General features: G+C 40.9%; 1 protein-coding gene across 1 annotated transcript in view; it reads right to left on the bottom strand.

Moving 5' to 3' along the window:
- Nucleotides 1–222: 222 nt before the first annotated feature.
- Nucleotides 223–21,788, bottom strand: part of TBC1D2 (TBC1 domain family member 2) — a 63,049-nt gene continuing 41,483 nt past the window's right edge. Inside the window, 8 exon segments of the mRNA XM_020995561.2 lie at nt 223–1,124; nt 4,180–4,301; nt 6,175–6,360; nt 9,451–9,571; nt 13,856–14,332; nt 15,585–15,741; nt 15,744–15,771; nt 18,209–18,319. Coding sequence (XP_020851220.1) covers nt 923–1,124; nt 4,180–4,301; nt 6,175–6,360; nt 9,451–9,571; nt 13,856–14,332; nt 15,585–15,741; nt 15,744–15,771; nt 18,209–18,319 — 1,404 coding nt within the window. The 3' untranslated portion in view covers nt 223–922.

The raw sequence follows: 21,788 nt of genomic DNA, 5'->3' as shown, positions 1-21,788 counted from the left end.
GACATGCTTTACCTGCCATAGAATAAAGCCCACATCACTTTCAAGTCCTCAGAAGTGGGCATGGAACAGAGAGCACAGTTAAGGACTGGGCTTCAATAAGGTGGTATTTCCTGGTATCTCTACTCTGGGTTTGGAGTAAACATAGGGAGATGAGGCCAGGACACATGCTTACCTGGATGATGAAAGCAGGTCTACTAGTTTAAAACAACAGCAACTGCAAGGTACAATAATAACAGCTAGCATTTATTTATAGCTCTTTAAAAACCATGGTCCTCTAGGATACCCAAGTTAGTACCCATAGTGTCATTCTTGGCTGTCTCCTCTCTTTTACTGCCTAATCTCCAGTCTAGCCTTAATCACTGAGTGGGTGTTGCCACAGACAAATCGAGACCTGGGAAAGGCCTTAGCTTAAAAAGTTCAAGGTCTCCCACTGCACTGGGGCCATCTTCAACCCTGATCTATATCTCACCACTGGACCCAGATGGCTCCAGAGGAGAAAGTGAGGCTGGTGACTTTGCATAGCCCTTCTTCACTTAAATCTAATTCACTTGCAATTCATAGTATCATCTCCCTGATGTCATGGTCCTCTTCCGGAATGAAGGACAAACAACAACCTGTGAGTAGTAGTAGCTGCTCCACTGGGGCTGAGGAGGATGAAACTGAGGTAAGAAGGAGGCAGAAAAGAGAGGGCTGCAGCAAACACAGGGCTGGGCCACATGGCGGGAGAGAATCTTTCCAGCAATCTCCCTGGATTTGAACGGTCTCATCCTCATCCCTCCTTTGGTGCTATTTACTCCTTTTTAGATGCATTTTTGGTTAGAAAATCATAAAGAGCTTTGAGAAAGAAAAAGACAAAAACCCAAGCAACCTGTCAATTCCCCAGATTGCCAAGGCAGAAGATGAGTGGGTCAGGGACCTCTAGCTAGGTCTCTTCCTCATCCTCACTCATGCAACCCTCCAATGACTTGCTTCCCTGCATGGCTCTCTTTTTCAGGAATTCTGCTTTGATGTGCTCCAGCTCCCGCAGTTCAGTCTCAAGCTTTTCCCTGTGCATGGCCCGACGGTTTCTGAGTTGCTTCATGGGAAAGGGGTTCATGTCATTGAAAGCAATATTCATCAGTTTACTGTGAAGGAGAGAGAGGGAGGGGTAAGACTGATTAGTTAGCCAATCTGAAAAGGCAGGGCAGGGTCTGAACATTTTTCATATGAATGGTGATGGTAAACAAAAGGCAATCATTAATGCTTGTACCAACAAATTAATAAAACTTGTGACAGGATGAGCACCTTCATTACACATCAACCATGACATATTAGACTCTTACTGTATGTAGACTGTTTTGGGTTGTAGTGTGAACTCAGGTGTGGACACCTCTCCCTACAGATGTTCCCTGAAGCACAGGCCTTAACAAGGTGGGCATAAACATAGAAGGCTGAAAAATGTAATGGCAGACCAGCCTGGCACAAACAGAAGGAATGGAGTGCATCTTTTTTCAGCACAGCTTTGTGACTGACCATTAGTCTAAACAAGCTTATGGCTTTCATGCCATGAAATGAACATTTCTGGAAAGTTTCTCCAAACAGTCAGTCCATAAGCATTTATTAAGTGACTACTATGAATCAGGCATTGTGCTAACAGCTGGGGATACAAAGAAAGGCAAAAACAGCCCCTGCCCTCGAGGACGTCACATTCCAGATGGTAGTGTTGGTGGTGGCAGTGGTAGTGATGGTGACGGTGGTAGTGTTGGTAGTGGTGCTGGTACAACTATGTACAAACAAGATAAATACAGGAAACATTGGGGATAGTCTCAGAAGAAGAGCACTAACGTTAAGGAGGACTGGGTAAGATTTCTTGCAGACAGTGGGATTTCTGCTGAGACCTGATGGAATCCAGGAGGCAGAGAAAAGGAGAGAGCTCTCCAGGTGTGGGGCACAGCCCTTGAAAATTCCCAGAGTCAGGAGATAAGAGTGGCTTGTTCAAGGATCAGCAAAGAGCTCAGTGTCACTGGATCACAGTAGATGAGGAAAGTAAAGTGTAAGAAGACTGGAAAGGTATGAAGGGCTTTAAAAGCCAAACAGAGCATTTTACATTTGATCCTGGAGGTAACAGGGAGCCTCTACAGTTTATTAAATAGGTGGGGAAGGATGACATGGTCAGATCTGTACTTCAGGAAGAAAACTTTGGTAGCTGGGTAGAGGATGAACTGGATGAGGGTTGGGGGAGTCAAGGAAGGGAGATCAACCAGCAGGCTATGGCAATCGTCAAGGTGATGAGGACCTTCACTGGGGTGGTGACAGTGGCAGAGGAGAGAAGAGGGACATGTGTGAGAGATGTTACAAAGGGATAATTGATAAGACTTAGCAACAGTTTAGATGTAGGGGTGGGAGTGAAGAGTGGAGGATAATACTTAGGATGTGATGTCCTTGACAGTAACAGAGACATTAGGAAGACAGGAGGGCTTTGGGGGAAAGGTGATGAGTTCAGTTTTGGACACAGTGAGATTAAGAAGCACTGAAGGGGCTGGAATGGAAAGAGTGCAAGAAGCCCTGGTCTATGGGACACTGGGAATTGAGGATGCAAGACTAGAAGTCAGGAGAGAGGTTAGGGCTGGAGAAACACTTGAAGAACAAATTCTGCAACTACAGTTTAGAACCTGTGGTCCAAGGCCATACACTGGCTTTTTTTTAGCAACCACAGCACACAGAGGCACTGTTTTAGGTCCAGGACATACGAAGACAAAAGTGAACTAGGCAGTGACCTCCAGCAGCTCAGATTCCAGCAGGAGAAATAATTTGTCCATATTAGAGAGCTACCAGGCCTGGGGATAAGCGCTGCACCCGTGACTTCACTGGGACAGAAAACTCCCAGGTGAGGAAATGTCTCTTCCCAGTGCAGATTGGCATATTTGCTACAATTTACATGTCCACAATTGCCTACAGTGCTGAGAGGTTACAGGATTTGCCCGGAGTCACACAGCACATGGGGCTTGAATCCAGATTTTCCTGGCTTTGAGGCCAGTATTCTATTTGCTATGCCATGCTGATAGAAGGTAAATACAAAGTAGATTTTTCAGCTTGCCTCTCTGTATTCTTCATTCAGATTTATAGCTTCTTAGGTTGCAGTCATATCCCATCGCATTCATGTACCAAACTTTTTGTAGCCATTCTCCAAATGATGGGCATCAACTCTGTTTCCAGTACTTTGCTAATGCAAAGAGTGCTATTATAAATATTTTGGCATGTATTGGACCTTTCTATTTTGGCTGTTTTGAGGTATGTGATTAGCAGTGGGATTCCTTTGTCACACAATATGGACATTTAGTCACTTTTAAAACATAATTCCTAATTATTTTTCCAGAATGGTTGGACCAATTCACAGATCCATTTACGACAATACGTCAGGGGGTTTAAAAGGCTTCCTTTCAAATCTCGTTTGCCCTGTGGCCTGCTTTTATGAACTCTGAAGGCTCACATCTGACAGGCTCTTTCCTGGGCCTTGGGGCAACATGAGGGAGGTTATAAAGTTGTTTAGAACAGAACAGTTGCGGACAGGAAGGAGTCATTTAGCCAGCCATTCTTAGGATCCTTGATTTTAAAAAATGGTTGTTGCTTTTGGTGGGCAGAGCCTGACCGTGGGCATACAGTCCCATTCTTTATTAGTCTTAGAGGTTCTCACGGCCATTTTACCACTGATATAAGAGGAAGGTACACACTAGTTGGCTGGATTGTTTATGGAAGGCCTAGATATTGACTGTAGTCTCCAACCCCTCCAATCAATATTGCATTTCACTTTCATTTCACATTCCATTGGCCTGCTCAGGAACCTATAATGGCTCCCAATTTCCTATGACATCAAATCTAAACTGCTTTTAGCAAAGCACATTAGTTGAGGCTAAGCTTCAGCTTCTGCCTTTCTTGGCCCTCCAAAATCTGGTTCCAAACTTCGCCAAACTATAACACTCATAAACTATACCATGCTATTTTAGCACATGTGTTTTTAGCACCTATACTTCTTGTTTCATGTTTTTTTAAAAAAAAAACTCTTGTGTTCCCAACTACAAAGGAAACTCTTTAGGGGCAGGGATATATTTGGGGCTGCCCATAGCACCCAGCACAGTGCTGGGCTCAGAGCAGGTGTCTGACAAATACTTATCTACCAAATATTAACATTAAAGTCCTTACCGGCCATTGCAAATCGTTTTGGTGAAGAATCGAAGATACTGGTAGATCTCAAGAGTATCATGAATCCTTAGTATTGCTTCTTCATTGTACTTAAATATAGCAAGGGCATATCGGAATATCACCTGAAATGGGTTCAAATGTGTTTCAGGAAGTGTCAGTGACACATAAGTACAGGGAAATACTTAATAGAACAATCTTATGTATGGCTTTATAAGCAAGTTGTACCTATTAAGCCACAGATAGGCACTACATAGACACAGAGAAGAAACTGCCTGAGTGGAGTGACATGAAGATCTCTGAAGGCTTCCCTTGGCTTTAAATCTCTCTTTCCAAACAGCTTAAGTCCTCACAGTATCATTTCTTTGGGTTAAGGAAGCCAAAGAGACGAGCTGAAAATAGCCAGTTTCATACCCTGTCTAGATCAAAGGCTTTAAAGTCAGCTTTAAAAATAAACTCTTTTGGGGCAGCTAGGTGGTGCTGTGGATAGAGCACTGGCCCCGGATTCAGGAGGACCTGAGTTCAAATACGGCCTCAGACACATAACACTTACTAGCTGTGTGACCCTGGGCAAGTCACTTAATCCCACTGCCTATCCAAATGTTAAAAAAACAAACAAACCTCTTTTCTTTGATACATCTTCTTCAGTCCTTTCAGTTAACCTTACTACCACTGTCTGGTGGGGAAAACAATCACTAGATGTGCTTTTAAGACTCAGGTTTAAGTTCTGGCTCTGACATCCATCACTGACCTTTCTGAGCCTCAGTTTTCTCATCTGTAAAATAACTCTTGTACTACCTATTTACAAAGGTGTTGTGGAAAGTGAAGAAAACACTTTGTAAACTAGGAAGTCTATATTTGAAATGCTGGGTAAAATGAGATAATATTTGTAAAGAGCTTTGAAAACTTAAAGCACTATATAAATGCTAGCTATTATATATATAAAGGGGAGTTTTACTTTTGTAACTATTATAAGACACAGCCAGGAAAATGTGATGCTAAGGGTCAAAACCCCATCTGCTTTGAGCAGGTGAGCTCAGGAAGAAAGGAGAGCTAAAATTTTTCTTCTCTTCCTTCCTGCCTCCCACAGATCATTCCTTAGACACCCATTGGCCAGTGAGATCTTCCTGGTTCAATGCTCTCCTGCTGTCCCCTCTGGCCACAGGCACAGCCTACGGTCATTCCATCTGGTTCTATTATCTGGGCAGAACCTCATGCTCCATCCTTTCAGAGCTCAAGACTGCAGTGATGCTTGCCCTTCCTTGTCCTGTGTCTATCTCATCCTTGGGAATCGACTCTCCACGTTATAATAAGTTGGTAATTAACCAGACTAAGAAACTAATATATGCTAATGAAAGGATAGAGGGATACTACTTTCTTTAAGATCTTCCTTGTTCTCTTCTATTAGGTAACTCAGTGGATAGGGTTCCCTCCTTTGGGGGCCTAATTCAGACAAGTAACTTAATGATGGGAATTGCAGGCTAAGCAGAAACAGAGCAAAACCACATCAAGCAGAAAATGATAGCATTCTAGGGCAATGGAGATTCCATCACCTCATAACATGAAGATGGCTGCCTGTTCAGTCTATTCAGAGCACTGACCCCATGGAAAAGAACACTGTTTTGTTTCATCTATCATTTTAAAGGTACCCTTGGCAGGCCCAAATGGGTAAGAGAGAATGCTAGTTACCTAATCTTCATACTTTCTTTGCCTGGTCAATTCAGGGAAAAGTGAATATATCTGGCTTTTAGGAATAGTGGAATGGCTTTCTTACTATAGCAGTAGAATGCAGAACAGGGAAAATTCAGCTGCTTTATGAAATATGTCATGCCAATTAGCACATAAAATACTTCTCAGAAATAGTTTCTAGGGAAAACAAGTACAGGATGAAATGAGCTGGCACTAGACCAGGGAATGAATAAAATAATTCTTTCATTATTGCCCACTAGACTGAGGAATCCCCTAAAGCCAGAGCTAGCAAAGGAGAGCAGCTCCTACCTTAATTCCTTCATATAGGAAGGCGTCCCAGACTCTGAGCAATATGTCGCTGATGAGGTTGTCCACAAAAATCACAAGGAACCAGTTGAAGGTGATCAGTGACAGGTCGATTTTGTGCTGCTCCAAGTGGGCCATCAACCTAGGAAGTTTCTCTGATAAAAAATCTTGGAGAACCCTTTGATCTACCTGGAGTGAACCAAAAAGCTATGTTACTCATCTCTCATAAGCCAGGAAAGGCCCTGCTAGCTGTATTGTTCCTTTGATGGTGTTCAGAATTCACAGCAGGCTTTTCAAAGAATCATAATATCTCAGAGCAGGTAGGCTCTTTCAGAGGTGATAACACCTACCCAAAGCAGAAACTTCCCTTGTACATAGGCAGTGTGCCTGCTGAATGAATGGACTTCCAAAGCAGTGAGTTTATTTTTTTTTTAGATATGGCTGGTTATTTAGCTTTCTAAAGGGAAGCTTTTGAAAACAGGAAGATGTTTGGTTAGCTGAAATGGTGAGGTAATCCAATTGTTGGCTGTATGTATTGCAGGGCATATCAGATGTCAGAGACCAGACAACTTAGTGTTATGATGTCAGGGTCAGTCTTAATTGATTGTCAATTAGGACATGTAGCCTAGGCCAAATGAATGTGTAGGGTGATCCCTGAAGACTCCTAGTGGTGTTAAGATTTCACAATCTATGCATAGCATTCATAACTACTAGGTCCTTTTTTCTCCACTAATATCCTCCTCTGACATCTCTTTAGTATGGAGGCTCTTAAAGACCATGTCACTACGGTACAAGTTCTAGAAGGTCCTACCCAGGCTGAAAATGATTTGAATCGAGGTCTGGCGATGGACAGTGTATTTGTCACTGCAGGACCAGACTAGCTAAATATAGTGAGGACAGAATGCTGAACTTCATGGCCTCAGCATTGAAAAAAAGGATCACCAACCAAGGCATGTCTCCATGCATCTCTAGAGGGAGCAGTCACCTTTTGAAATAAGAAGAAAGAAGTATCCTGGCATAACAACCCCTTTATGCTTGGATTCTGACCCCTTTATAGACAGTCTTTATGTGCCCATGTGTTGTCTCACATGGAGAGTGTGGCCCACTAAAATCTCAAAGTCTCTCTTATTTCCCCCAACTGTGACCTAGTCATGTGTCCTCCAGCTTATTCAGCTATGGTTATTTTGTGAACCCAAGTGTGAACCCACACTTATCCTATTAAATTTCATATTACATATTCAGCTGCTAGTTCCAGGCCAGTGAGATCTCTTTGAATCTCTACTGAATCATCCAATGCATTAGGAACCTCTTGCAGCTTCAGGACATTTCCAGATCTAATAAGCATGCCACCTGTGTTTCTGTACAAGTGGCTAACAAAAAAGTGGAACAGAACAGAGCAGTTTTTATTATATTAGATGAACCATGTAACATTTAGTGCTTCTGTATTCTGTCTATTATTTCTTTTTGTGAGGAATTATTGATGCCCATTTATTTACAGATGGGTGCATAGTACATTTGTTCAATAAACATTCATTGAACTCCTACAAAACTGCTTGGGGATGAGCTAGGTCCAATGGGATCAGGAAGATAAACAAAACAGAATACCTGATCTATGGGAATTTAGTAGTTTAGGTGAATTTTGCATTTTAATATGGTTTTTCAGCCCATTCACTTGTGGAGTTCAAGCAATAATTTTTTAATGCTCATACCAGCCTATAAAATAGGAATAGACAGGCTGAAAAATGAAGTTGTTATATCTTTTTCCACTAAGGGCCAATGGCCCATAGGAGAAAAAAGTCAATTATACATCACATATAAATAAAACTCAACACGTTTTTTGGCAGAAAAACATAAAACTTTAAATTCTTGAGCTGTTTGAATTACAGAGAATGAAAATGAAAGGGTATCAAATAAAAGAAGGTGAGGGGGAGTGAGTGGGTGGTATGGAGAGATACATAGAGAAAAGAGGTGAGAGAGAATCACAAGACTAGACAGTGGTAGAAGGAGCGCTGTTCTTGGGTCAGAAGATGGGGTTGCAGGACGGCCTTGACCTCTTTCTTCTACCTGCATAACCTTGGAGCAATCACTTAAGCTTTCCAACCCTCAGTTTCTTCATCTGTAAAATGGGGAATGTAATATCTATGCTAACTACTGGATCAGTAGTTATCAGGATCAAAGGAGATAATTTAATAGACTAAAATCTTTTTGAAAAGTTAGTCAATGGTCCCTTTCTATGGTGTCAGAGATCTTTTGGATCTTTTTTTTTTTTAAAACCAACTTTTGGGAGTACTGGGTGATGTGCTGGATAACTGACTTCTGAGATTCATGAAATTTCTATCATAAAATCAAAGCCTCTAGGTAAAAATCAAGTTTGTTTTCTTTCTAGCTGAGGCAAGTATTTATGGATCCTTCTCTCTATTTCACCCCAGTCTCTAGAAATGCAGGGAAATCCACATCTCTAGGGTGAAAAAAAGGGGGGCAACAGTACCAAAAGTTTCCTACGACTCTTTACTGATGGAGCTCAGCCATTCTTTTCCTTACCATTTTCTAACTTCTAACCAGAATTCTCTTGGTTAGTGAGCAGTAAGAGATGACAGTTAGATTTTCTGGATTAATCTGTCTTCTCCTACAGAGGAAGTCTATTTCAGTTGCTTAAAGTAAATGATTTTTAGTAGGATTGCTCTTTAAAATATAACTTCAATTTGACTTTGAATTGGTGATGCTTTTTGTATATATGTCAATCCCCCCTTTCCCCAAACGTTTCATATCTTTTCAGTTGTTCAGTCATTTTCAGCTGTCTCCGACTCTTTGTGACCCCATTTGGAGTTTTCTTGGTAAAGACACTGGAGGGGTTTGCTATTTCCTTCTCCAGTTCATTTTACAGATGAGGAAACTGAGGCAAACAGGGTTAAGTGACTTGCCCAGCAATGAGTGTCTGAGGCCAGATTTAAACTCAGAAAGATGAACCTTCTTGACTCCAGCCCAGAGCTCTGTGCATTATGGCACCACCTAGTGCCCCATATCTTTTCTAGCAAGTCCTAATAACCACTACCTTTTGTCTGAGAGACCTAGGGAGGGTTTTGGGAGGTCTCTGGGGCAAATGATACAGATTTCTACTGGGGGTGGATGCCTGACGACACAATTTCTAAAGCCAAGGATACTGCAGAGGACTAAAGGGGCTTGCTGTGTCCAGTGCTCTCTGGTTCCAAACAAGGAAGGTAGAAAAATTCACATGTTCAGTTTTGGTTGACTATGCATCATTGAGAGATCCTCACTCACCTGAGATGCTATTAACATTTTAGTGTAGTACTCTGCAGGCATTATGGTCTCAACAATACAAACTAGGCACCAGAAAGCGCTTTCTTCCTCTTCTAAAATCAACAGGGCAATGGCTGCCAATCTATATCATGAAGAAACACAAATACTAGATGTTAAAAACGAAAGCAGTGGTCCCCAGGATACAATCCGGACAGCACACAGATGCATGTTTATTTCCTAGACGCTTGAAATGATTTCAAGTCTCCAGGGGCCTCCCTTTTGGCTATATCTATATAGATCGTAGGATCTATAATCCTGTGAATAGCAAATCAGAAGGATGCCATAGACACAGTGCACCTGGATTTCAGGAAGAGATGTCAGTCTCCTATTATTTCCTTAGACTCAGAGAATTTGGGGGTTTAAGGGTAGGATCATGTAATTGTAGATTTTGGGCTATAAGGAACTTAAGAGACCATCAAGTTCAACCCTTTCACTTTACAGAGGAAGATAAGGGTCAGAGAGATTAAACGGTTGGCCCAAGGTCACAGCAGACCTTGAATTCGAACTCAGGTCCTTTGATTCCAAAAACGGCATGCTTTCCAGTATACCATGCAGCTTCCTCAACTTTGTTTTATATTTACATTAAAGATCATCTAATCCAACCTCTCCATTTTGCAGACATGAAACTGAGGCCACAAAGATAGCTAGTGGCAGTGCTAAGATTGCGTTTAACTTCCGATGCACTTTCTATTACATAATACTGCCTTTAAGGTATATTTAACACTTACACTTTCCAAGAGAGATGGGGCTACAGACAAAGCAGAAGGAAAAAAAGATCACACTTCCACTATCTAGCAACTGTCTCAGAGCTGATAACAAAGGCAGTTTCCCAGCAGAGGAGTCCTGGTCAAGGCAGCAGGTGTGTATGGCACTAGGAGACTGAAGGTGTGATGGATGCAAATCCACTCATCAGTGACTGTTAACAGACCACAACTGAAAAGGAACAAAGGTGCTATATGTGCAAATGATGGTCAAGAAGTACCCTTGGACACAGGACACTTGAAACTAGGCAATGAGGTGGTGCAGTGCAGGCCTGGAGCTGAGACCTGAGTTTGAATCAGGTTTTAGACATTAGCTGGGTGACCCTGGGCAAGTCACATAAGCTCTATTTGCCTCTGTTTCATCAACTGTAAATTGGGGTTATCAAATGAGATGATATATGTAAAGCACTTAGCACTATGCCTGGCACAAAGCAGGAGCTATATAATGTTAGTTATTATAATGAAGATGATGTATATTAGCTATTACTCCCTACCCTACCCCTCCATCCTCAAAAGCCCAAGGAAATCAGCTTTGAAATTCTAAGCGAATGATTCTGGTAGCTGCCACTAGGTGGTGCCAGTTACATTACTATCCACCCAAAGAGCTGCTTTATTCCAGGCATGAATAACTGATGTCTTCAAGATAATTAACATGTTCCCATACTTGAACATGCTTTTTTTTTCTATTTAAAAACCACTTTATTAAAGTATTATTACAAATACTTATATAAGAATTGTCTACATTTGTACAGATAATTAAAGTGAAAATATAATTTGGAAAACTACATAAAGCAGCATAAAATCTGGATATAAAGTTGTGTCACTTTCCATTATTCCCACTTTTATTTTTGCTTTTTACAATTTTTAAAACTTTTGCCCTGCTGTTGCCTCTACCTCTTTTCTGAAGAACGAGAAACACTGTGCATTGCAGGCACGCAATAAATACCTGCTGAATGACTGAGTGCAAAAAAATCTATCCTATTTCTTTATTACTTCTGGCACCATATGGTAGACTATAGTGGAAAATGGTGAGATAACAAATATGAGTCATCTCCTTAGACAGAGCCTTCCTGGGCCATGCCAATTAAATTTCTAATTTGAACTTACTGGGTAAGGAAGCCAAAACCGAGTAACTCCAAACTTAGTAACGGTAATAAACAAAACAATTCTTGCCAAAGAAGCCGAAAAAAGTCCTTATGAGGATTAATGAATTCAAATCTCTGGCAAAAGAGTGACAATCTTTTCTTACTTTCCACAAAAGAGAACCATACTAGGCTGAAATCCTTTGCAATTTCCTTTTTTCTGTCACTGCTATCACCAAGCTCAAAAGCTTGGGAGGGACCCTCATAGTCTCTCCAGTCGGCAAGCCCTGCCACCCACCACCTGCCAATTTGCCTCTTATTCCCCATATCGACTGCCAATACCCTGTCTCATCTAGGACTTATGTCTATAAGCTTATGTCTGGACTGGCTTTTAACTGTGCTCCCTACCGCCAGTCCTCCTTTCCCCTCTAATCCATTCTGTAGAGGGGTGTTTTCTTTGCCGTTAACAGTTACAGTGAATACTCACTGGATCAAAGTTACATACTTTAGCGTGGCACTCAAGGCTCCTATCATTTGACCCTACCTTTTCTAGTAGACTTATTTCACCTTACTCTTTAACATAAAACCTCTGCTGCAGGTCAGACTAATGCCCTCACTGTCCTTATATTTTACGTGTTTATTTCTTGCTTTTTGTAGCTTTGTTCATGCTGTTTGTCTTTTACGGAATGTCCTTCCCCATCTTCTGCCAATCCTACCTGTTTTTAAAGGTCACTCTTGAACCCCATCTCTGCCACAAAGCCTTCTCCAATAACTGTGGTAATGACAATAAAAGTAATGATTATTTACATAGTGCTTTACGTATTACCTCATCTGATGCTCACAATAACTCTGTGAGGTAGCTGCTATTATCATCCCCACCTTTACAGATGAGGAAACTGTGGCTGAGAGAGATTAAATCACTTTCCTAGGGTCAAAGAGCTATTAAGGGCCAGAGACAGGATCTGAATTCAGGTCTTTCTGCTTCCAAGTTGAGATCTCTATGTACTGTACTACCTAGATGATGCTGACCAGGGTCAACATCAATGCCCTACCCCTGCCCCTTCCTCCTGTCAAAAGACCTTTTACAGCACTTGCTGCATGATACACTAGAGTGCTGAACTCGGCAGCTCAGGCTCTGATCTACTTGAGTTACCCTGGGCAAATCATCTTCCCTGTCTAGGCTACAGTTTCCTCATTTGTAAAATCAGGGGGTTGGATCTGATGACCTCTAAGTGACTTTCCAGCTCTAAATCTGTACCCATTTTGGAACCTGGTTACATAAACACTATTATCTACTATTTCATGCTGTTCTCTAATTGCTTCACATCTCTCAATATTTTTTTCTCCCAATGTTATAAAATGGTCCTGGGGGTAGGGGCTGTATTACATGCTTCTTCTGCAGCACTTCAAAGCACCTAATTGTGCTGGGCATGTAATTGGTCTTCAACAAATACTGGCTGATTTAATTGGGCTGCTGAACTGGGTAAATCACTGTTTCTCTGGATCTCATTTTCCTCATCAGTATAATGAGGTTAGGTTTTATGATTCCTAAATTCCCTTCCACATTCAAGTCTAAAGAACAGAATCATACAATTAGTTTCAACCCACTAGACAATAGAGGGAGAGAAAGAAAAACTGGTCAGGATATTTTTATCCTAATGAAGTATGAAGTCCTATAAACAGTTACCTAAGCGTTCAGGAAGACTTACTAAGTTGAAAAATTTCAGCAGTAAGATTAGTGACATGAAAAAAGAAATAAACCAAACAGATCAAGCTTAATCCAACTGAGACTTATTACAGACAATTATATATTGCTTTAAGTTTTATAAAGCACTTTCTATATCGAGTCTCACAACCACTCTATGAAATAGATTCTATAGATGTTAATAATCTGATTTCAAAGATTAGGAAACAGAAGTTGACAATGAAATGATTTGCCCATGAATACACAGCTATTAAGTAGTGGAGGTATTAAGATGTTTTAAGTGGTATTCCAAGCTAGGTCTTCTGATTCCAAGACTCTACTCCTGTGCAATGCTGCCTCATGACCACTTAAGGTTGTAGAACAAAGATAACTCAGCTCTGCATTTTGCTTCCTTGAAACATACACCATGAAAAGAAGTAATTACTCAATCCAGTACAGTGAAGAACTTTGGTAACTATGACAATCCTTTTATTCTGATGCATGGCATCCTTCTTATGAAAACCCTTGAATGACATATCAAATTTTAAAGCTAATTTTGAAGCTAATGATTTTAAGCTAATTGTTTTGGTATATCAAATTTTAAGCTAATTTTGCAAACTTCCTTAAGGTAATTAGTGGGATTCTTGAGTCGTACAAAAGATGTTGAGAATGCCTAGAGACTGTGAGGGCCCTGAAGTCACTATCGATCAGAATTCTGAGTTCTTGTTAAGAGCCCTCATTAATTTTTCACATTTTTATGAATTGAGGCACCAAGTAGTACAACTCAACAGAGCTGTGTGTTTTGGGGCTTACCTGTATGTGTGGGTAAATAAGCTCACCTGTTCAGCCCTTGACAATAGCCAATGGTAGGGTTCTGCCAGGAGAATGCAAGTAGTATTCTCCGGAGTTTGGAGATAAATTTAGAAGAGGGGCTTGTAAAGTGCTTGTTGTTAGTTAAGGTGCGATTCAAGTCTAGCTCAATCTGCCGAAAGGCTGGGTGCTCCATGGTTTCACACTTTTTGAGCAGTAAGTCATAATGATTAGGTGTTTGGATAGGCCTGACCCGGAGGCTTATCATCCACTTCCAGACCCGCTGGCGGTGCTCGGGAGGGATGCCACTCCGGATCAGATGCTTCAGGTCTGCAGAAGGCATAAGTTCTCCAATACTGTTCCATTTCTCACGGAGGGGTTTCTCTACTGCCTCATGGTTCAAGAGATTATTAGATCTTATCTCTAGAGCCTGGATTTTTGCTAGAAGTTTTAAGTCCTCAACTTCATAATCAGGGACAGTCATGAATCCATAGTCATCATATTCACTGTTGAGAAGAAGTTGGCAGTGTATCATTATTAAGGTAGGATTGTAATTCACAGATACTTCAAAAGACAAAGAACATAAGACCTTTAACTCAATGATTTTCATGGCTCCTGGCAATTAGTCCTACTTCCATATCCAAGCTTGTCTTTAGGACAAGACAAGGAACAATACATTTATTAATTGTCTATGCCCATGGTACTTATCACTAGAGGTTATACAGAGGATAGTGGAATTCTTATCACAGCCTTCATTTCTTTCTCTGTAGATGAGTGGGTTGGATGAGATGATCTCCAAGAATCTCTCTAATTTTGACATTCTATAGTCCCTTTCATCTCCAAGACTCAGTGTTCTGTGTTCTAAGATTTCTTTCAGATCTACGGTTCTCCAGGTTTACATGCAATCCTATCTCAACATACAGTATTATTATCAGAGGCTATAGGTGGCTCTTTCATTGCCTATAGGATCACAGATCCAGAGCTAGAAGAGCCCTCAGAAACCATGAAGTCCAACCTTTTCATTTTACAGATAAGAAAACTCAAGCTCATAGAGGGAAAGGGATTTGTTCATGTCCCACAGGCAGTGTCAGAGGAGAGATGGGAGTCCAGAGCCAGGTATCATTCCATGGTACCTCACTGCTTCCCTATGGGTAGTGTTGCCAGTCCAGGGCTTATGGAAAAGATTAGGACCCTGATCTTGGCTAAAATTCAAATCACAGGCCAGGCCTGTCTTTTACAATTGACATGTGCCCTACAATGTATATATCTACTAGCCATGTCCAACAAATTTCTGTTTATCTTTAGGAAAAAAAAATGTATTGCTGTGAAATTCTTGATTTTCTTTTTAATACCGGATCAGGTGCCACTGATAACACTTCTGGGTATATTATTAGAGTTCTAGTATCTGTCCACTTGACACCTTCAATTTGAGATATAGAAGGCCAGTGGCTAATACTAGTTCTCTGTCAAGTTCTATCCTCAGCCCATCCCTAACACTAACTTGTCTGGCTTCTGTACCAGTATTTTCTTCCAGGTTTATTTGTTAGGCAGAGGCTTAGGAGCTCTTCAGATAGATTTCCTAGATTTTACCTAGATTATATCACTGAAAAGTCTGCCTTTGTCAAAGCCTACCTCAGGTCATGGAGTAGGATTTGTCTGGTTTGTTGTGTAGAACTAGTGAGTAAAGGACCAAAGGGATTTCCAAGATACAAAGACAGGTAGGAGCAGAGTATACTCGTCACAGGCAAACCTCCTCACCTGATAGGATTCAGTTTCATGGAGTCTGCTGCTCCCTCCTTTACATCCCACTGTAGAGCTTCATGAACCAGTTTCTTTAACATCTCCCCATATTCGCTTTCCTCACTGGGTAACATGTCCTGTAGCTTCCGCAACACAGTGAGGTATTTGCTTTCAATTGACAATTCTTTGCTTGGAGATATGCACACTGGAGGAGAAGGTGACAAAGGAGATTATGCAACAGGAAGGTCAGGGATGTTGTACTTGGAATTCAGATCAAAAATAGGCAACTGCAAACCAATACTCCAGTACTATGTTAAAATGTGCTCTGCTAGTAGGCTACATGTTATCAATTTTCTAAACCAGGGGTGGGGAACCTGTGGCCTTCTAAGTCCTGAAGTGTGGCCTTTGGACCAAATCCAAATTTTACAGAACAAATCTGGATTCGGTCCATTGGCCGCACTTCAAGACCTAGAAGGCCACACATGGCCAGCCTTAAGGCCATAGTCTCCACTGCTGTTCTAAACTAATCAGCTCAATATCTCTCATCAACTATACTGTAGTTTTCTTTGGATTTGTTAGACAGAGGCCAATGAACTCTTTGAATTTACAATTCACAAAAATATCAATTTCCTTAAAATCACTGATTTGGATGACAACTTACCTAGCCACTATACTAATATCTAAATATTGTTAAATCTCGATTATCTTCACTCAAGTTAAATCAACAAGCATTAACTGCTTGAAGGTCCTCACAATCTAATGCAGGAAACAATACACAAAGAACTACATAACAAACAAGATATATTCACAGTATAAGTTGGAATCACAGAGGGGAGCATTCAGAGGATCTGGGAAAGGCTTCTTGCAGAAGGTGGGATTTAAGCTGAGTCTGAAGGAAGCCAGGGAAGCCTGGAGGTGGAGATGAGCAGGAACAGAACTGCAAGCAAGGAAGGAAGCTTGTGAAAACGCTCAGAGTTAGGAGGAGTACCTTGTGAAAGGAGCAGCAAGGAGGCCTGAGTCCCTGGAATGCAGTATACAAGGTAGAGAGTAAGGTGTAAGAAAACTGCAAAGGTAGCAAGGGGCCAGTTTATGAAGGGCTTTAAAAGCCAGACAGTAGATTTTGTTTTTGATTCTGGAGGCAATACAGATCCTCTGCAGTTTAGTTGCTATACTCGGCCTTTCCTGGACTGCCTTTGTCTATTGTCACTGAAGTCCTGTTGAGGTAATTAAAATTCTAATTAAAAATGTTATTAAAATTTACAGCTAGGTGATGTAAAAACAAAAGATATCAGTAAAAATCCATTAAAACTTTTTTTTCCATTTTACAGATCATGGCAGATATTGTCTACTGGCACCCAAGTGATTCTCCCTCCTTTCTCAAGGAGTTTAGCCTGTGGCTAACTTTCTCCTCTCCGCCTCAATGACTGCTCTTAACTAGAGGCCTCTGACATTCATGCTGATGCTTCCACAAGCACCCTTGTCTCTTAGTTCCTCAATTTCCTCAAATCCCATGACACTTCTCTACTCCATCTCAATCCCACATGGGGATATAGTCACAGTCTGGATTTCACCACTACCCGTAAGCATTCTACTTCCCTAATAAAAAACAAGACAAAACAAAAACTCTGACATTCCTCTTTCTCTGTATCTTAATCCTCCTAAAACTACTTCCCCCCTCACTATATCTTATCCCTTAATCCCTCAGGATGTTCTCAGGCCATTGCCACTGCTTTGTTTTGTTTTTTGGCTAGGCAATAGGGTTAAGTGACTCGCCCAGGGTCACACAGCTAGTGAGTGTTATGTGTCTGAGGTCGAATCTGAACTCAGGTCCTCCTGACTCTAGGCCCAGTGCTTTATCCACTGCACCACCTAGCGGCCCCCATTGCCACTGCTTTGACTTCATTTTCTTTCTTTGTCAATCTTGACCCTATAATTAACAAATTCATCTCTATGCTTTTCTCTTCAGTCCTTTGTCCCAAAGTTGCTCATTCCTTGCAAGATTCTAGCCCTGAATTACCTCTGATTTTGGCCGTGATCAAACCTACTGCCATACTGCTCAGTGGAGCTGAAGGAAGTCTCACAATTATGCTGACTATAAAAGCTACAAATCTATGTTATCAAACTCCTTGGCTTTTTTTAAGTTATAAAAAATTAATCTGTCCTTACCATTCCTCCTACTAAGCAAAACAACAACAAAAGCAATAACAAAATAAAACCCTTGATACATGCATTCATAGTTCAGCACAAGAGATTCCCCCGTGGAGGTCTCTTTGGCCTTGGACACTTGAGCAAAGTCTTTTCCTGGACACTTTCTCCTTTCTAAGTTTCTGTTCCCTGGTTCTTTCCTGGTTCTCCTATCAGTCTGACTGCTTCTTCTCAGTCTCCTTTGCTAGCTCATCATCTTTGTGATGCCCTCTAACGTAGGAATTTTGCAGTGAGTAGTTTTTAGGAATCAAAGAGAAAGCTGTAGCAATGGAACAGAGAATGCAAGCCAACTTTGCAAGGTGGTCTGGAAAGCAAGGGGGAAGGTGAGGATATTACTGAGGGGGAAGGATCAATCTCAGCACCAGCTCAGGAGCAGAGAGAGGCTCTTAGGGTGAAGGGACATTTGGAAGCTGCCTGGAGGACTATGTTACTCTTACTTTCATCAAAAGGACTTTCTCCTTCTCAGCAGCATTTCTCCATATCTTTGTGACCTGGTGGATTTCAGAGTTCAGGAATCGGTTCTGGGTCTTATAGGCTTCTATGTCATCCTGGAAGGAAAGGTATTTTGGCAATTTAATGAAGCTGTAAATATCTAACAACCACATGGATAGTCAAACTCTGATACCATATCCCAATTTTTTAAAGGTTTGTCACCTTTTTAATAAACTCCTCACTCTTTAGTTCAGTAGTAATTAAGCTCACTGACATTACTTTTAATGCCCAGCCCAAAACATTTTCACCATCCCAGTCTCTGAACTTTATGCTGTCTCTTGTTACAAGGTAAAGCTTCTTTTTTTTTCCCCTTTCCTTTTAAGGCCACAGGTTCCTCACCCTGTTCTAAACTAATCAGCTGACAATCTCTCATCAACTATACTTGTAGTTTTCTTTTGGATTTGTTAGACAGAGGCTAATGCACTCTTTGAATTTCCAATTCACAAAAAAACCCCAATTTCCTTACAATCACTGATTTGGATGACAACTTATTTAGCCATAACACTAGTATCTAAATTGTTAAATCTTGATTATCTTCACTTTAAGTTAAATCAACAAGCATTGTTAAGTGCTTTCTCTCACGTATGTCTATAAATATTGTTTTAAAGTGTGGAATACCTTACTCATAAAACTACAGCTTAGAAGGGATTACAGATAGTTTCTAATTCAATCCCTTAATTCTGCAGAACAGGCACTGAGGCCTAAAGAGATTAAGTGACTTCCCAAAATCATGTCATATTTGGTGACGAAACCAGGATTTGAATTCAGGTTCCCTGACCTAAATACAGGGTTCTTTCTACTACTTCTCCCATTAGACTAAGGTTCTTTCTTTATGTTCCCAAGGCTTAACATGGTGCCTGGTTCACAGTAGGCACTTACCAAATGCTAGTTGACTGACGGACAATATTTTCGTGGATTGCAAACTCAGTATGAATCAGAAGTACAACCTGGCAACCCCAAGAGATGATGATCTTTGGCTGCCTTAAGAGAATGACCAATGCCAATTTGTACTGCTGATTCATACTGAGTTTGCAATCCACTCAGAACCCCAGATCATTTTGAAATGAATTATTATTGTGTCATTCCTTTGCCAAGCTAGAGATAGGCAATGATTTTTTTAAACTCAAATGCAGGACTTTACATCTGTCCCTGTTATTAGGTTTGATCCAACATTCTAGGCTATTGAGATCCTTTCGGATCCTGACTACCATTCCACCATGTCAGCTCTCCCTGCCAGCTTTGCATCAACTCTGTCTCCATCCAAGCCACTGAGAACAATGTTCAACTGCCTAGGGCCAAAAGCAGGTCTCAAGGTAATTCCCTTAAATCTCCTTTCTATTATTTACCTGTCTTAACTGTAGGCATGGTGCCTAAGAAAAGAAGAGCCTCTATAAAGCTAGGCTTATAAACCCAAACTTAAAAGGGATGGCAAATGTCATTCCCCACCCCCACCCCCCAAGTATTTGCATTTAACAGAGATCAAAGGCTTAATGTAAAAAAAAAAGAAGTTCTAGCAATGAAATTTCAGACATCAATCAGTAGGAGGGGAAAGATTTTTTTGGCAGGCTTTCTCAGTATGCCTAAAATGAGGTCACAAGCAGTCGTCACTGTCCTGTGAGGATGTCTCTGCCTTAGAGAGTATCTTAGGAGAAGCAGTGACATTTGGTTATTGACCACTGTTAAAGAGAAAGTCTTTAAGAAGTCAGAGAAGAACCATGTCAAAAGATTCTTGAAAAGGTTGGAACAGTTGCTCTGATATCTTCCTAAAAGATGCTTTTGAAAGGGGAGAGTTCAGCCTATTCTTAAACTAAATTAAAGGTTATTGTAATAGAACGTTATATGTGTTGGTCTTTGGTCTTAAATACCTGCTCAGGAAAGAATGTAAGAGAACAGGTAAAAGAACCTGATGAAATGGATATATTTTAATTTTCAAGTGTTTGAAAGGTTTGAGGAATTTTTTTTACTAATATATTTTAGGTTTCACTTCTATTATTTTGAACCTGAAGTCTACTTTAAATCACTTTCAGTAATCCATGGAAAACCTATGTTGCTAGAAAGGTTCTACTACAAGTTTCACTATTGGAAAAAAAGTTTCACTTCAAATTATCTGATGAGAATACTTTCATAGAGTTTACAAACCTGAGGCAGCTAAAAAACCAGTGAGCTCTCCAAATGCTGATATCTGTATGGGAACTCTGACTCTATATCTCAGAATGATAATTCATGACGCAGTAACAACAATAATCACCACCACCATGACCTGAAGTGTCATGAGGTTGGTGACTTATTATCCAGAAATAGTTTGCACAACTGCTTTTATTATATCTAGCATAAATAGTAATGTTTTTCTTGTTCTAATGGACCATACAATCACAAGGAGTAGAAATGTAATTCTGGGGAAGTGATGATAGAAGAAGGTGAAGGGATCAGGGTGGGGCTTGTGAGAAACTTCCCCTTTGTCTATGTCTGGCCTACCATTTATATTCTTCACTGCTGACAGGAGGCTCAAAGCAAGAGAGAGACTTTAGGAAGCAGACCAAGCTTCCCAAAAGGCCCAGTAGGACAGAAGACTGATAGGATGCATACTGTATAGTTGAATACCATGCTCAGTATTCCGCACAAATTAAGTGATTAACAAATATTTGTTTAGAGGAAGACTAAATGGGGGAGGGGTGGTGGTGGTGGTAACGTTTTAGATTCTACACAAAGCCTATTTCCTTTAATTATTTCCCAAAGGTCACTGAGGCAGAGCTAGAGCTGGCTAGCTGGTTACTTTTAAAATGCCAACTCCAACAGCCAAAGGAAGAGAAGATTTTGCTTAACTACGTGACCTTAATTACAAAGCACAGAAGTGCGTACTTAAGTAAATTCAGACATCTGGGTCTTTTCATGGCTATCTGCTACAATAAGAGACTAAAGTCTGAAAAATGGCAAAATTTCTAACTCTAACTTTAAACCCTAACTTGCTGTTGGAGGATACTTTTAAACAAAAGGCCTACTCCATAATCAGGCTAGCCCTTTCTGGAAGTCTTCTCCTGGGATCAGCTTCATGCCTTTCCCTCCTCCATTCCATCCCATGCTCTCCTTTCTCCCTTTTTGAGGTCCCTGAGTCTTTCAAAGCTTCATATTTTCTTGTTCACTTCCCACAATGGCAGGTGTAAGGTCTTGTTTGCATGCATGGTTTTATTCAGAGTCATGGGCTGCCTGTTCATATAGTAAAAATTTGAATAATCAGGGACCAGCATCCTTGGAATCCTCAGTGTTCTATAATATAATAGTTTCCTCTCCTTCCCCCAATGACACGCCACCGAAAAACACTTGTCGAGCAGCTAAGAGGCAAGCCTAGAGAACCCTCAGAGACTTGAAGATCCTTACTGGACCTGATACTCTTGTAACTGGTTGGTTTTCTGGGCAGAAGAAAAGGAGTATTCTGATTGGCTGCTGATGTCTATAAAAAGCCAGGCTTCTTACATGAAAGCTGAGAAGCACAGGAGAAGTTACAGGAAACAGAAGAGATAAGAAAGA

This window comes from Phascolarctos cinereus, unplaced genomic scaffold (assembly GCF_003287225.1).
Source record: "Phascolarctos cinereus isolate Bilbo 61053 unplaced genomic scaffold, phaCin_HiC Scaffold_4;HRSCAF=312, whole genome shotgun sequence".
Classification (NCBI taxonomy): Eukaryota; Metazoa; Chordata; class Mammalia; order Diprotodontia; family Phascolarctidae; genus Phascolarctos; species Phascolarctos cinereus.
This window is presented reverse-complemented; position numbering and strand designations above follow the sequence as displayed.